Source organism: Schistocerca gregaria, chromosome 3 (genome assembly GCF_023897955.1).
Source record: "Schistocerca gregaria isolate iqSchGreg1 chromosome 3, iqSchGreg1.2, whole genome shotgun sequence".
NCBI classification, from domain to species: domain Eukaryota; kingdom Metazoa; phylum Arthropoda; class Insecta; order Orthoptera; family Acrididae; genus Schistocerca; species Schistocerca gregaria.
Genome location: NC_064922.1, coordinates 940,897,822 through 940,914,053, shown reverse-complemented (window position 1 = coordinate 940,914,053; position 16,232 = coordinate 940,897,822). Strand labels below are relative to the sequence as shown.

Below are 16,232 nucleotides of genomic sequence, written 5' to 3'. Positions count from 1 at the left end.
TTGTTGTTGTTGAACATAAGCGAAATGTTACACAGGCAGCAGAACTGTACAGAGTGCGATATCCTGACAAGAATCCACTTTCCCAAAGAACGTTTTCCTGTCTTGTTGCGACGCTTCAGGAAATGGGAAGTTTTAGCCCACAACTTCGCAATTGTCGTAGCACTCGCACAGACGAAGCTGCCAAAGTTACTGTTCTCGCTTCTGTTGCTATGAATCCACATGTGAGCACAAGACAACTTGAACAAGAGGTAGTCATTACTAAAACCAGTACTTCGTATTCTTACAAGTCACCAGGTCCATCCTTACCATGTACAGCTACATCAGAAATTGCATGTGAATGGAAATGAAATGAACATATGGCATCGTTGGCTGGGAGGTCCCTACTGGGGGAAGTTCGGCTGCCAAGTACAAGTCATTCAACTCCACATTGGGCAACTTGCGCGCAAGTGATGAGGGTGAAATGAAGATGACGACAACGCCCAGTCCCCGAGCGGAGAAAATCTCCAACACTGCTGGGAATCGAGCCCAGGCCCGCTTGCATGGGAGGCGAGCACGTTACCACCCAGCTAAGCAGGCGGACTGCATGATAATTATGTCTAGAATCGTGTGCAGTTCTGTCAGTGGGCAGAGCAGCAAATTTTTATCAACCCGAACTTCTTCTCCACTGTTCTATTTACTGATGAATGTTCCTTCTCGAACAAAGGGCAGGTAAATACAAGGAACATGCATTTTTGGTCCAATGAAAACTCACAATGGCTTAGACATGTGGAACTTCAGCATCATTGGAGGGTTAAAGTCTGATGTGTGATGCTTGGTACTACAATTATTGGCCCTTATTTCATCAATGCTAGTCTAAACGGCATGGCATATGTCAGCTTCCTCAGACGAACTGTTTCTCCTCTTGTGGATGAAGTGCCGCTAAGAGCCAGAATGCTTAGTAGTATCAACACTATGGATGGCCAGCATATAATGCCTTGCTTGCATGTCATGTTCTGAACTGAAGGTATCCTGCCTGATGGATTGGTCGAGGAGGAACAGTTACTTGGCCTGCTAGGTCTCCTGATTTAAAACCTCTGGACTTTTTTCTTTGGTGATGCAGTAAAGATGTTGTCTACGGCGATATTCCAACAAATCCAGAGGACATGCAGGCATGTATCGTGCTTGTTCGTAATTTTCTTCCGCAGGAAACACTGTAACCTGTAACTAATTCATTCATTCAACGAGTGGACCACTGTATCGGTGTCCAGGATCACCACTTGAGTACCTTTGAATGTTCTACTCCTGGGCAATGTTACAGCAGAGTCAAAATCTATTTTGTGTTATGTTTTTACTTGGTTTTCATTTCTTTTCTGACAATTCCAGCATGTTGACAAGTTTGTGATCCTGGGTTCAAAGTCAATTTTGTGTTATGTAATTAATAACGTTGTGTTTCAGTCAATGGTGCCATGTGATACATTTTTGAATAGGTCTTAAGGATAGGAAATGAATTACCGAATTAAAAATACAGGGTGGCATTTACAAAAGTTATATCACTGTTCATATCTTTGTAAAAAAAAAAATTACAACGAAGGGAATCATGCTGTTTACCCTGGCGGCTAAAGAACATTTGCTTGAAACATTTTGTAATTTGCATCTGAACTAACAATTATTTAGGGTGGTCAAGATAAATGGGACACCCTGTATACTGCAAATTAATAAAATGGTGTTAGGAGAAATGAAAGACGAATGCAATGGAAAAATAACTACCAACATATTATTAAAGCAATAATTTTCAATGTGAAAGTATCAATGATATTGTACCTAGATTCACTGAGAATGATTTTTATTAATTTGAGTGCAATATATTAAATCAATTAATTTCATTTTATTTATTTTTAACTGATATTCTAGATGGTCTGTTTATACTGTTTGTTTCATTTATAATGAATAAAAAACATATTTCATTGATCATTATCGTCAGTTATATATATTCCATGATTATTTATGTAATTATATGTTGACGAGATTCTACATCTACATCCATATTACACAAGCCACCTGACAGTGTGTGGCGGATTCCCGAAATGTAATCGTTATTTTCAGGTGCATTATAGACTTAGTTTACAGAATTCATCGACATCAATCAAAAACGTCTACAAAGCGGCCTGTTATCAGATAAAAGTGCTTGATTTGGGTAGTTTGGGTAGAACATAATTTTCCTTCTATTTATCTTCTTTTCGCCTGACCTCCAAGGACAAGTTGTTCTGTGTACCTTGCTGGACATTAGGCCTTTCTTCCAGGAGAGGTATTCCTATGAGGTAAGGCAGAGAGCTGCAAGGCAGGAGAAAGGTCTTGGCAGAAGTAGTGCTATAAGGATGGGTCGTGAGTCATGTCACAATGTTACACACCAGTGCACATGCCACTGCAGAGTGAGACATTCATTTTGAAGTAGTCTTGTTTGTTTTATGTACCACCTTTCCATGTTGTGCAGCTAACGAATTTTCTCTATCCATACAGTGAACATCACGGGCACAGCCATCATGGTGGTGACCATGTTGATGCAGTTCAGCACCACAGCCACCATCAGCATGGCGAACCTGCAGAGTGCCGAGCTGCATCCAACGTGCCTGCGTCAGATCGCAGTCAGTGTCGAATGGGGCATCGGCGGGATCGCCCTGTCTGCTCTACCCTACCTAGCCTTGATGGTATGGGAAGTATATTTGCTTAAACGAGTGGAAATACCCATCGTTGGTTGATTATAACATCATTCATTACATAAGAGTCACAACACAGAATTATAGAAAATGGCTTAAAGTGGACCATGGAAAGAAAATTAGCTGTGGGATAATCAATGCTATTTTCTTCTTCCTGAAATCCAAAAACCTCTGAGTGAAACCTTTTGGTACTGATCCATCAAGCTTTTCTAAGGCTTTCTTGGATCTGTCCTCTCCAAACATGTACACAAACGAGTTGAACAGAACTCACCTGTCAGCACCTCCTACCATGGCTTTTGTCCGTCCAATGAAGAATACGCACCCACCTCCCCCATTATGCACACAACTTCAGGCAATCAACAAGGATCCATCCTAACTGATACTTTGTCTTCTATACAGAGCCAATGTTCTTAAAAAATCCCCTCCCATGCAGCAACTTGAGTAAACGCACAACACCACTTTCCATTGCGTCCATCCCGTCGTCCATTCGTCCTATCATTACTACACCATCTCAACGATTTTACCTGTTGGTCTCATGGCGGCGGTATCATGTACAAGAGATATAGAATGCACCACGTTAGAAAAACTGTTGTTTCTACATAAATGAATCATGTTTACAGAGTTGTCTGTGCTAAATGACAAGAAACACCGCGTGAAATAGCCGCACAAATGAACGTGGGACGTACGAAGCACGTATCCATTAAGACAGTATGACGAAATTTTGTGTTAATGGGCTATAGCATGGCTGACCGAAGGGAGTACCTTTGCCATCAGCATCACATCGCTGCTGCAGCAGCTTTCCAGGGCCCTCAGCATATCGATTGGATGGTATACGACTGGAAAACTGTGGTCTGGTCAGATGAGTCCCGAGTTTAGTTGGTAAGAGCTGATACTGTGGTTCAAGAGTGGCGCATACTTCACAAAGCCACGGACCAAGTTGTCAACAAGGCACTGTGAAAGTGGTGATTCCTCCATAATGATGTAAGGCTATGTTTACATGGAATGGATGGGTCCTTCAGTCCAACAGAACCAATCATTGACTGGCAATGTATACGTTTGGTTACTTGGAGACTATCTGCAGCTGTTAGTAGACATCATGTTCCCAAACAACGATGGAATTTCTATAGAAGACAATGCACCATGTCACCAGGTCACAATAGTTCGCTAGTAGTTTGAAGACAATTCGAAGAATGGTTTAACCACCTACATCACCTGACACTATTCTCTTCGAAAATTTTGGAATGTAGTCGAGAGGTCAGTTCATTCAAAACATCCTACACCGGCAACACATTCGAAGTTATGGATGGCTGCAGAGGCAGCATGCCTCAGTATTTTTGCAGTGGAGTTTCAATAGCTTGTTGAGTCCATGCCACATCGAGTTGCTGCACTACACACGGCCTAAAGAGGACTGATATAATATTAGAAGATGTCCCGTATCTTTTGTTACCTTAGTGTAAGTATAACTCACAATCCACAACGACACAATCTTTCAAGTTAAAACAATAAAATATTTCGAACTCACACTCGATCAGAAACTAACCTGGAACCCCCATCTGCAAACCATCCAAAACAATGGCCACAAATATGTTCCCAGTGGTTGAGAGAGACCACCGGTCACAACCATCTACAAGAAAGATAAAAAAGTGGTCTCAAAATTACCATCCACTTTCACTGACGTCCATCTGTTGCAGAATATAGACTGAACTCAAACGTAATGTGATATAGTAAAGAGAGTGACCTCATAGCACCTAGCATAGATTCTGAAAACATAGATAGTGTGAAACACATGTCACGATTTTCTCAAATGACATCTTCAAAGCCACGGATCAAGGCAAGCCAGTGGATCCACTATTTCTTACCTTCCAAAAAACATTTCTCTTACTACCACACAAACGTTTTTTAACAAAAGTAGGATCATATGAGATATCGAACAAAATGGGTGACTGGGTTGAGGATTTCATGGAAGGGAGGACACAACATGACATCGTGAATGTAGGCGCATCGATAAATGTGGAAGTAACTTCATGTGTAGCTCATGGAAGTGAATTGGGTCCTTTGTTGTTTACGCTGTGTACTAATAACCTGGCAGACAATATGACAAAATCAGTAGTAGACTCAAGACCATTTGCAGATGATACAGTTATATGTAATGAAGTTCTGTTTGAAAGAAGCTATGCAGTTATCCAGACAGGTCTTGATAAGATATCAAAATCATTCAAAGATTAGTACTTTGCTTTAAATGCACTGAGATGTAAATTTGTGTATTCACAAACCGCAAAGAAGTAGTATTCTTTGACTTCAATATCAGTGAGTCAACTCATACTAATACCTAGGTGTAAGAGTTTGTGAGTGAAATGATCACATAAGTGGTAGGGCAACTAAGACATCAGCACACCCTGCAGGTTGCCAAGTATAGATTCAGGGGCAAATGTATTATTCTCCTTTGATTGAGAGATCTTTAACCATTTGTTCTGCTAAGAGGACTAAGACCCCATGGGGATAATCCATCCTTGTGATTGACGGGTTATGACCCTTGGGGATAACCCTTCCTTTTGATTCATATGTCCTTAACCTATTGTGCCCCACCCCTCCCCCTCCTCCTCCTCCCCTTCACCTCCTCTTCCACCATCAGCTGATTGGTTATTTGGAGGGAGATCCATTGCAGTAAATGGGATATTGTTTAAATAATTTACACAATGTGTGCCATACTTTTATTTAAACAATTTTTGGGATTCAAGGCAGTGTGTGGAATATAGTTTATTTATTTAGTTAAAGAATTTGTCATTAAATCGATTGCAATAGATCGAATACTGTTTAAACAGTTTAGACAATATGTGGAATATTGTTTATTTAAACAATTTACATGATACAAGTCAGTGCTTGGAATATACATTATTTATTTAGTTAAAGAATTTGTTGGGAAATTGGCTGCAGTGTATGGAATACTGTTTATTTAATCAATGTACAAGATACAAGATGGTGTCTGGAATATGGTTTATTTAAAGAATTGTCAGGAAATCGATGACAGTATGGAATATTTAAACAATTGTGGCGCTGCTGTATTCTGATCACACTTGGAAACACTGAGTAGGCTTAGCTCATATTTGCTGCCACAATCGTGGATGTTAAGGCACTTATTATTTATTTTCCTCACTTTTCGAAGCACACTGGTGCCTAAGAACAGATGGCAAAATCGCAACAATTATACACCTAAAAGTTCATGACATATTTCTAAACCCACCTTCACCTTCTGCAGATGGACAAATTACTAGAGTATCAGTGGCAAACAATTTCTTACAGATCATGAAACATACAGCACTCTATCGTCAGGGCACCTCAACATAGGTCTAAATTGTCCAATGTCCTAATTACAGCTCACATTACTAAATACCATTGACCACGGACCTCACTTCGGCCTCTCTTGATCTCACGGCCCCAAACAAAGCAACTAGTGGCAGCATTCTGTTGATAGGGAAATTCCAGACTTGCTTCCTGTCTCTGTCTGTCTCAAGACAGACCTGTGTGAACCAACGTCTTGAAACATGCAAATGGAGGTTTGCATCTCTCCTCAGAAAACAGAGTTCCTATTGGCTAATGCTGGAGACAAAGGCAGAGCTGACATAATTTGGATATCAAAAATAAAGTGAAATACGTCATTTGAACTACCCTTTCAAATTAATTGCTTAACAATTTACAGTGGTCAAATAGATTTCTTAAAACACTCGCCTTCACTTTATTATAATCCTTCTCCATAATAAAATGTATTTTAAATAGTTGAGTACCACATACAAGCATGCAAGTATCAGTGCAAAGAGAGTGTCACCCCACTCTGCATTGTTGCCAAATTTATTCGAAATGGCAGATCCAAGATGGTGACGATAGATGTGGTAACACTGCAATGATGTCATGGCGGGAAGTTCAAATTTTGGCGGGAAAATAGGTCAATTGGGCCACCTATACTAACCTAACTCGTCCAACGACCACCTCTTCCTTGGAGAGGACTCAGCCTGTTTTGGGCTGCTAGAGAGGAAGGAGTATACTTTATTTATTTTGAGTGGGAAGTTGGACAGTTTACTTAGGGATGGATTTCATGTAGTTTACTTATCACACTGATACAAGACACTCGCTCAGATGTGATTGAGGTCACAATACACAGCCTAAAAACCTGTAAACTACTCGTAAATCACCGAAATAATGAAGTTCACTGATGTACAGACACGAAAACAACTCGTAAATTGTCAAAATAATGCTTGTAAAACGCTATGCAAACAAGATCACTAATTATAAATTGTCGAAATAATAGACTGCGCAGCCCATAGACATGTTTACAAAATAATGCAACAGACACCTTCAGTACATGTAAAAATGGCGAAATAATGCACGTATAACGCTCTGTAAACACGCTAACAACGCTTAAACAGCCGCAATAATGCAGTGCACAAACATTCGCTGCATGTAAAAACGCTTTCGGACTACCATTAAGAAATTCAACTGTGATGTATCAGCAAACTGTTCCCTACCGAGGCCCAACGCCCATCCACATCAGCCCCCCCTGCGAGATGCCTCCAGCCATGCACATGCTTACCTAGCCACCGTTGCTGGCGCGATGACCCAGAGGTGTTTGCCTAGTGAATCACAATCCCAAGCTAGAAGGTTGTCAGTGTTATACTGATGTCACATGTCTATCTATGTAAATGAGAGCCAAGTCTCCCTCTGGAAGCGCCATAGAAATATTCTGCAATGCTTTCAGAAACTGTTTACGAAAATAGTCCAGAATAACACAGGTTGCATTCTTCCTAGCGTTTATAACGGGTCAGCCAGTCTATCACATATCAGCCCCTTCCCACAAATCGTAAGTGTTGCAGAAATAGTTGATTGTTGTTGTAGAAGCTTTCGTGATGTCACAGCTTGTCTGCATAGAAATTCTTGTCCTAGCAGGACCAGTTTACGAAAATAGCCCAGAATAACACCGAATGCATTCTTCCTGATGGTCCTAACGGGGCACCCCGTCGCTCACATGTTACCCTTACTGTAAGTCGTTTAGTCATGCTTTCAACAAATGTCTCCAAAACGGTAAATATTCTCACTGTCAAGTAGAGGCTCCTATGTCCCAGCACAAAGGATGTCTTGTGAATGAATGGAGCTATCTGATTGGCTCTTACTGAATTTAACTGCCAAATTACTGATGCCGCGGCTGTGGAAGTACTGTTCGCTTTTTTTCTGAAGACGAGACTTTCAGTGGCAAAACTATTTTGTACAGATCGCCATATTGCATTGACAGTTAAACCTTGCTAAAGTGGTCTGCAAATCGTTAAATACGGAAAGACACTTCCTCAATTACACTGCTCTGCTGCTGACGACAGGACCTTGAATATTACAGATGAAACCGACCTCCAACCCGTCTATGTATCACCACACACCGTTCCGATGTAATAAACACACAATTAGTATCCTGCGCCATACAAAATCACTACTTCTGCATCTTGCATATAGCTATCAGCTATCAGAGAGTCGTACATATACCACAAAGACAGACAGCAGAAGAACATGGACCATATATAGTCCTTGGCAGCACTAGATATTTCCCTCGGGGTCAGCCAACAGGCACATGTCATCTGCCCCTGCACACACACTGGCTCAACATGTGACCAGAATACCCTCAGCGAACTGAGTTCACTCTCCAAAGTGTTGTAAAAGGCTGAGTCGATCCACCTTGCCACAAAGGCGTTTTTGCTTCTGACCCTGAGCAGCTTGATTTCTACACCCATCTCCAGATTATGAGATTATAAGGACATATGTATTTTCACATGGTTTACCAGAATATCAGACCATTTTCGCGATACTTCCCGATATCAAGCACATAGCAATATCGCTTGCATAGCAGTATCGTTTGCGCAGTATAATTCTGAAGATATAGACTGAAATTTCTATCTCTAGAGACCCGAAACTTCAGCGAGGTGGTGCATGCTGTAAGCCACTGAGTAACTAGAAACTTATCTCATCTGAAAAGACTTATGTGAAAACTCGAAAAAATAGACGATACTGATACTTCCACTCACAAATACCGATGTCGGTGATGTAGCAGATTCCAAGTCATCCTTATAATTTACAAAGTCAACTAAGGTGTTTCTCATGTCTAGAGAAGCAACAAACATGTCTTTCACCCGTCCTTCACCTGCTAGACACACACAATGTAATCGATGTTCTCTCAACTAAATAAGGACAGTAAATGTGTGGATGCAGTCAACCGCAAAATTTACATAGGAGGGAATAAAGGTGCAGCTCAAACACACGTCCATACTGAATCTTTTCAAATTTCCATAGGGAACACACGTGATCACAAAAGCCGTCGAGCACATACTAAGTATTAGTTCGCTCTTCAGCCGTCTAGAGGGCGACACAGTTAGGTCAGCTACATTCCTGCACCCCAAAGGCCTTTCCATTTGAACAGCTCCTGCCATTAGCTGGAAACGTGAATCATTCCCACCACGCGTCACCGCCGCCGCGCGCTACGCACCCCCAGACAGATTCGTCCTAGGAGACTGGCTACATACATATTTGAGCCCTATACTTACAATGAAATATTACGATTGCGGTCTCAATTGGGCGACATTAGACAATGAGGGAAGCATCGGAAATACACCCTGCTGATGGGTGTGGCTCTCAAAATAGAAATATCTGTACCATTCTTATGACCTGACATACTTTCCCAAGTAAAAAAAAAAAAAAACCTTCCACTCCCTTTGCTATCGCAGTATTACACGTCAAATCTATATCTTCCTTACTACTGGACATTGTCAATTACTTTGCACATGTCGGAACACACACACACACACACACACATACTTCATAAGCCTGATGCTCAAGGCGAATCTATCACGAATCCCCTAATACTAAGTATAATACCTCGTTAATAACTGATTGCTGGCTATACGAAACAATACTGAGCATAAAGCAGCGATGGGTGGGCATGTCTCAGAAGTTTTTCCTGTGAGTGAGTGATACCACTGTCTCTTAGAAAGAGAAGCGTAATCGTCTTACAAATCGCCAGATGTAAAAAACACGATCGCAACGACCATGTTACTATCACACTCGGTCTTGATTCTATAGGTGCTCACAAGTATGGCTAACGATATCCGTGTTAAAAATTGTACAAGCCTTATAAATCGAGGTATGGCATTACCTCCAAATGAAGTGGTTATTCCAGACAAATACCGCAACACCAAATATAGACAGTGGTCACTGGGGTGTATATTATCAGACCAACACTGCGGGTACACGTCGCCAACATGTTTAAGGTCGTAACAAAATCACTTAAATTAGAAAGTGATTCGGCATAGGAACGCAGTATGTAGGTGGTATTTGCAACTCCCTTATGCTGCCACTAGATATGTCTCCAGTATTTGTAATTCATTCTGCCTTAATACCATGTCAGAGAATCGGCGTTATATCTACTGGGTTATGGGTGGTGGTCGATTGAGAAGGATCACAAACAGTGCTGTTTGAGGTCGTAAGAAATGCACACAGGCTTTTCAGATCTCTAGTGTTCCACTTTCTGGTAGAAATGCTGTCTGGGATTTGGAATGAAGACCTTCCGTTCAACCACATACATGTATTGGATTCTATGGAGAAGTCCTTTAATGATTACAGCCACTAGTGAATCATATTTGTGGCACTCTCATATCTCGATACAAGTCACCTTTTTCAAGCCTGTCTGTTACTGTGAAATTCCAACGTGGCTTTTTAGGCTGTCCGTATGCCTCTTGCAACTGCTGCCATTCCTGCAGCTTTCCGCATGAGATCATTCCAATTTAAGTCGGAACTGAGCAGAAGTTGGGGAGAGCTTCATTTACCACCTTCTGTAACCTGTTTAGAAACAGAATGACCTGAATTAGTGCGACAGGAACGTGTTTTGACCATTCAGTGGATGTGGGAACATGTTGTTGTAGCTCCGCCAACAATGTAAGATGTGTAAGGTCACTGCCAAATAAAGAGTGCTCCAGCAACATGGGAACTGGGAGAAGGACGAGGATTTTGCTGCTGCATTGTGGTGTGTCTCCAAACTACATACAGATAATGCAGTCTGAAGCAGATCCGCATCCCTCAGGACCCATTAACGTCTATCAACCCAACATGTTATCATCGTTATTCTGCAACATCCAAAACAGAAAAATTACGAATTCTGAAAGCTCCACTAACTTTATCCGACACAGAACTCGATAAGATTTTTTCCACATCTATCTCCTCCCATATATCGAAAACAAACACTGTCTGCATGCCGACATCACATACATGTGGCGATCCTATTAAAAATATTCATACTGATCCATTGCACAGACCAGTGTCAAGTTTCATCGTGTGTACTGTAGGAGGATAACTGTATCCCACAGACCCACAGGCTATACTATAAGTCGCAAGAGATGCTCCCTGTGACCCTGTCTCGTTGTTTGAAACATTGTTTTTTTCTGATGTAACAGGCTTTGTACACTGCCATACATTTCACTTTTTTGGCCACAATTTCAAGCTCTGTCAGGTTCTAAACTTACATTAACACATTCTCATTCATTACTTCTCACAGAAAGCTAGACACCACAAGGCATAAAACATGTTGTTGCTGCTAGCATAAAACACACACACACACACACACACACACACACACACACACACACACACACACACTGAATGATTATAAATAAAGACAATTACAACATAACGAAATTGGAAGAGTTTTGTGGCATTGTGGAACGCCTCCAAACTGCTCTCTGAAGGTGATTGATGACCTCTACATTTAAACTCATCTGTCATAGTGACAGGATACCTGATGGCTCTGTGTTCCATTTCGATTGACCCCTCATATTGCAGTCATGTTTGTGATCACCGTTTTGGTGCTAGCCACCCTCAGAAGGTATTGCCCCTCGACCAAAACTCTCCATCTCATCACGGGATCGAAATAGACACCATCAATGTACTGTAAAGATAAGCATCACAGTTAATAGTGTGAACAATTTTAGCAATTTTACAGTAATTTCAACACTGACCAATGACGCCACAGAATGCTTTCCAGTTTCAGTATCATCGCTAAACCGCCCACTCATCTACTTTGTGAGTATCACTGCAAATGTAGTTAAATGAATGTGCAGTAAGTCCATTCATTGTTAATTCTCAAACATATACAGTATGTCATCAAAGTATACCAGACAGTGATCTACATATCTCTAACACCTCGAACATGCAGCGAAATTTACGATCTTTCTCCATGCGAATGAGAGTCAAAGGGAATCCTGCATACTTAGGATAAAGTTAGAGAGTGAGAGACCCACTCGCACTGTCTTTGACCAACCTGCTCTGCAGCACCGTTACCCATTTAACCTGCAGCTGGCCAGAAGTATAGTGCTACATTCTGGGTCTCGTGAATGAATGTAGCTTGCTGAGTCTGTAACAGGCGTTCTGCACCCATCCAGTGTTTCAGAAATGTATATAAACATGAAGTTGACACTTTTATAAATTTTTTAAGTTTTTCATTCATTTATATATAAGCAAATATTTATAATTAAAAATTTTCAGTAAGTATTCTATGTTGTGCATCATTTGTAAGATTCTTTTAACCATAAGTAATTACATGAACAAGTGTATCATTTGGAATTTTATCATTAAAAGTTACACAACGTTCCATATTTGTTTTTGTGAAGTTATAACATTTTTTCTACACTTTGGTTACATAAATTGGATAATTAGTTATAAAACAAAATGGATTAATATCAATATCTGATTTTAAAAAGTAATTCTTTTAAAATCTAAAAATGCTTCATATGCTTTTAGAAAATTATTTGGTGGATTAGTATTCCACATTTCTTGAGGAAAAACTTAATTTTTACAATTTCTTCAACATATATTCTGTTGTTTAACATGATCAAATAATAATGAATCAACTAACTGATTACTTTTACGATTTGTCTGAAGTACAGCAAAACTAAATATGTCATATCAAATTCTATAGAATTATAGTAATTTCTTATATCTAGTTCAAAACTATTTTTACTAGCTAAACCAACACTTTCTTCTGCTTGAAGTTCATAAAAAGATATACGAATTTCAGAATATTGTAAATTATTTTCATATCGTTCAAGTTCATAATTTGGTTCATATTTAACAACACGTACACGAATTTCCATAGATTCTGTAACTATTTCACATTCTTTAAGAAGAGTATCTTTTATTTCAATGCCAACATCATTTTTATCAAACCAGCGTAAAACTTCATATCCAGAAGATGAACTGTGTGTAAAAACCACAGTTAAATTTCCTTCAAACATAATTTCTTGATAATCTTTAAAAACCACCATGTATTGACAATGGATCAGGTATTTAATTTTTTTACTAATTAATTTTCCTGTATTAAGATAATCTCCTTCTAAACTCATTTTGTCAGTAACAGAAGAAGTTAAATGTAGTAAAACTATTGATGAAATAAAAGAGTGTTCGATTCTAGATAATATATTATTTCCTTTTTTATTGTTTAAAGTCAAACAGTTTAGTTACACAATTATAAATAATTTTTTATTTGATTTTCAATAATAAGTTGGATAATCTGTACCATGATTTCCAAAAATACTAAAATTCATGTAGCCAACCATCAGCGGTATTTATTTCAAATTTAAATCTTTGTTCAGAAAATTTAAATTATTTTTATTTTCTTCATTAAGAGAAAATGAACAATACTAGTAACTTTCAATTGTATTAATTATTTATTAAGGAAAAAAATTATTAAGATATTTTTTAAATAATCGTTAGCACAAATAAAGTCAATTAAATTATCATTAACATCAGTTACAGTGACTTCTAAATCTTGAATTGTACTAAAAACACGAACGTTTGCAGGATAATTCGGTTCATAAATTAATGGTACACCAAATTCTGCATAATGTATAAATGAAGCAATAATATTAGTTTCTTTATGAAAATGAGCATTACGTTTTACATAAATTCAATCAGCAAGATTTAAATTTATATTTATTAATTCAAAAGGAATTATTTTATTAGGAACTTTCGTTATAGCTTTTTCATTAGCTAAAATAACTTGATTATTAAAAACAAGTAAACTTCCAATACTATCTGCTATATATATAAACAATTTTACACTGCTTTCAATATTAATGCTGTTTCAAATTTCATCTGCGTTAATATGTATATTGTGGTTTTTCAAATGAATGATTTTTTTAATTTTTCGAACTATATTGACCTACAGGAATTTTTATTGCTTCTCCATCACAAAAATGTTTATTATTTGTTGTTCCTTTATCTGTAAATGTAATTGTATTTGGTGAAAAATTTAAAATTTAATAAATCTTTTATGTATATAAATGAATAATCACAATCCACATTTAGTTATCAAAGACAGTAATATTTATTGTTTAAAGCATAAAAAGTTTACTGAAACACATAATCCACATAGAATAACAACTAAAAATGGAAGGCAAAAAATTGATGGTATTTGTACCATTTGTAAATCTAAAACAGTAAATTTGTTTAAAAAATTGAAAATACTGAAGATTTAGAAATTCTATTTGGGAAGAAATAATTAATGAACAACATACACAAATTGGAAAAAATTTTAAAAGAACAAATGTTATTTCTTGGAATATAGATGATTTATGGCAAACTGGTCTAGTTTCAAAAATAAATGAAGATTGAAAATATTATATTAACAATAATTGAATTTTTTTCAAAATACCCATATTTTGTTCTTATTAAACATGAAAAATCTAAAAAATTTTATCAGTTAGAAAGCCAAATAATTTGCAAACAGATAATCGAAAATAATTTTATAACAAGGATTTTCAATAATTAATAAAATAACGTATCATTAATCAATATTTATCTTTTTCAGAATAAAAGCATGTGTTGTTGAATGTATTTACAGAACACTTAAAGATAAATTCTGGAAGAAATTTGCTCTACAAGGTAATTATAAATGCTTACCTTTTGTAAGAAATCTAATTGATGAATACAATAATACAAAGCATTTTAAAATAAAAAGGCCCAATAGAAGTTGGTGAAAAATTTACAAATAAGTAACATTATATCAAAAAATACTTAATTTAAAGTTAGAATTAGTTAACTTAAAGGTCTTTTTGAAAAAGGGTACACAGCTAATTGGCCAGCAGAAGTACTTGAAATTGAGGTATTATTTATTCTAATCCAATTACAAATAAATTGAAAGATAAAAAAAGAAATTTTGAAGAATAAAAACTACAGAAAACGAAATATCCAGATTTATACTTTTTGAAGAAGTTTTATTGAAAAAAGAAAACCATGTTTATTTAAAATGGTTAGGTTTTGTTAATTCATACAACTGTTGGGTAACTGACAATAAAGTAATTTTTTAAAGAATTGGTTTACTATTCAGTTTAAAAATCAATTAGTTTTCAAACAATATTTTTTTAAAGAAGTAGTTTACTATTTAGGTTAACAATCAATTAGTTTTTAAATAAGTATCAAATATTTCCATCAAATGTTGATTTCGAGCATTTTGTACTTTGATAATTTCATCTTTAAATGAAATTATTTCTTCTTACATTTCAATTTTATCATCTTTTAATTTTAATTATTTCTGTGCTGAATTTTTGTAGTAGTTGTATACAAAAATCTATATGTTTTATTAGAACATTGTAAAAATTTATTTGTATTCATTTATATAGAAAAATTATATATATATATATATATATATATATATATATTAATTTAATAACTTATAATGACCATATGATAATGTATGTATTTTATTTTCGAAGTCATATCTTTAATTATCATGAGGACTTGAATTGTATAGATGTTATGTTTCTCACTATTAGTTTTAATTAAATTAATTTTTCTATATTTTTCTATATATTTAAACAAATAATCTTTGTAATCTTCTAATCTAATTTTGTTTTTAACAATACATTTCTTAATTCTTTAAGATTTTTTCTCCATTTATCACACAATTTTTTACGCTTATATTTTTGCTCATAAACCAGAGAATCTCCATTTTCTTTCCCACTCTATTCTTCTTTCATTGTACCAACCCTTTATTGTTTATTTGTGAAATATTATATATATTATCAGTTGCATAAACATGTGTGGAAATATTGGATCATTGATTTTATATCTTTATATAAATCTTCAGCTTTAATATTATAATTATAACTATCTGTATCTTGATAACATAATACAGTATTTTCCCCACATTTAGGTTTCATAACTTTATAGCGAATATCATACGTTAATTCATTAGATAAAATAAGTATACTTAATCCAACATAAATAGGTTCATTAGGTGCTATTTTCGTTTTATTTGTATGAATAGCAGCAATATTTTCATTACATATATTCTATATTTCAAGTTTGGTTTAGCTATAAGTTTATCACATATTTTACTATTTGAAACTAATTTTATATCTTGTCAATTTCTTATATTCTCTATTGTTTTACGAATTAAAAATAGTTCTTTAATTTGTAGAAATCTTTTTCAAAATCATTTGCAGCTTTAGTTCTTAACTG

General features: G+C 36.5%; 1 protein-coding gene across 1 annotated transcript in view; it reads left to right on the top strand.

Annotated features, from left to right (window-relative positions):
- The window catches only part of LOC126355860 (solute carrier family 22 member 2-like), an 83,250-nt gene that overhangs the window by 54,805 nt on the left and 12,213 nt on the right, over window positions 1–16,232 (top strand). The window contains exon 4 of the mRNA XM_050006351.1: window positions 2,497–2,684. Within this exon, the coding sequence (XP_049862308.1) occupies window positions 2,497–2,684 (188 nt within the window). The remainder of the gene's footprint in view (window positions 1–2,496; window positions 2,685–16,232) is intronic.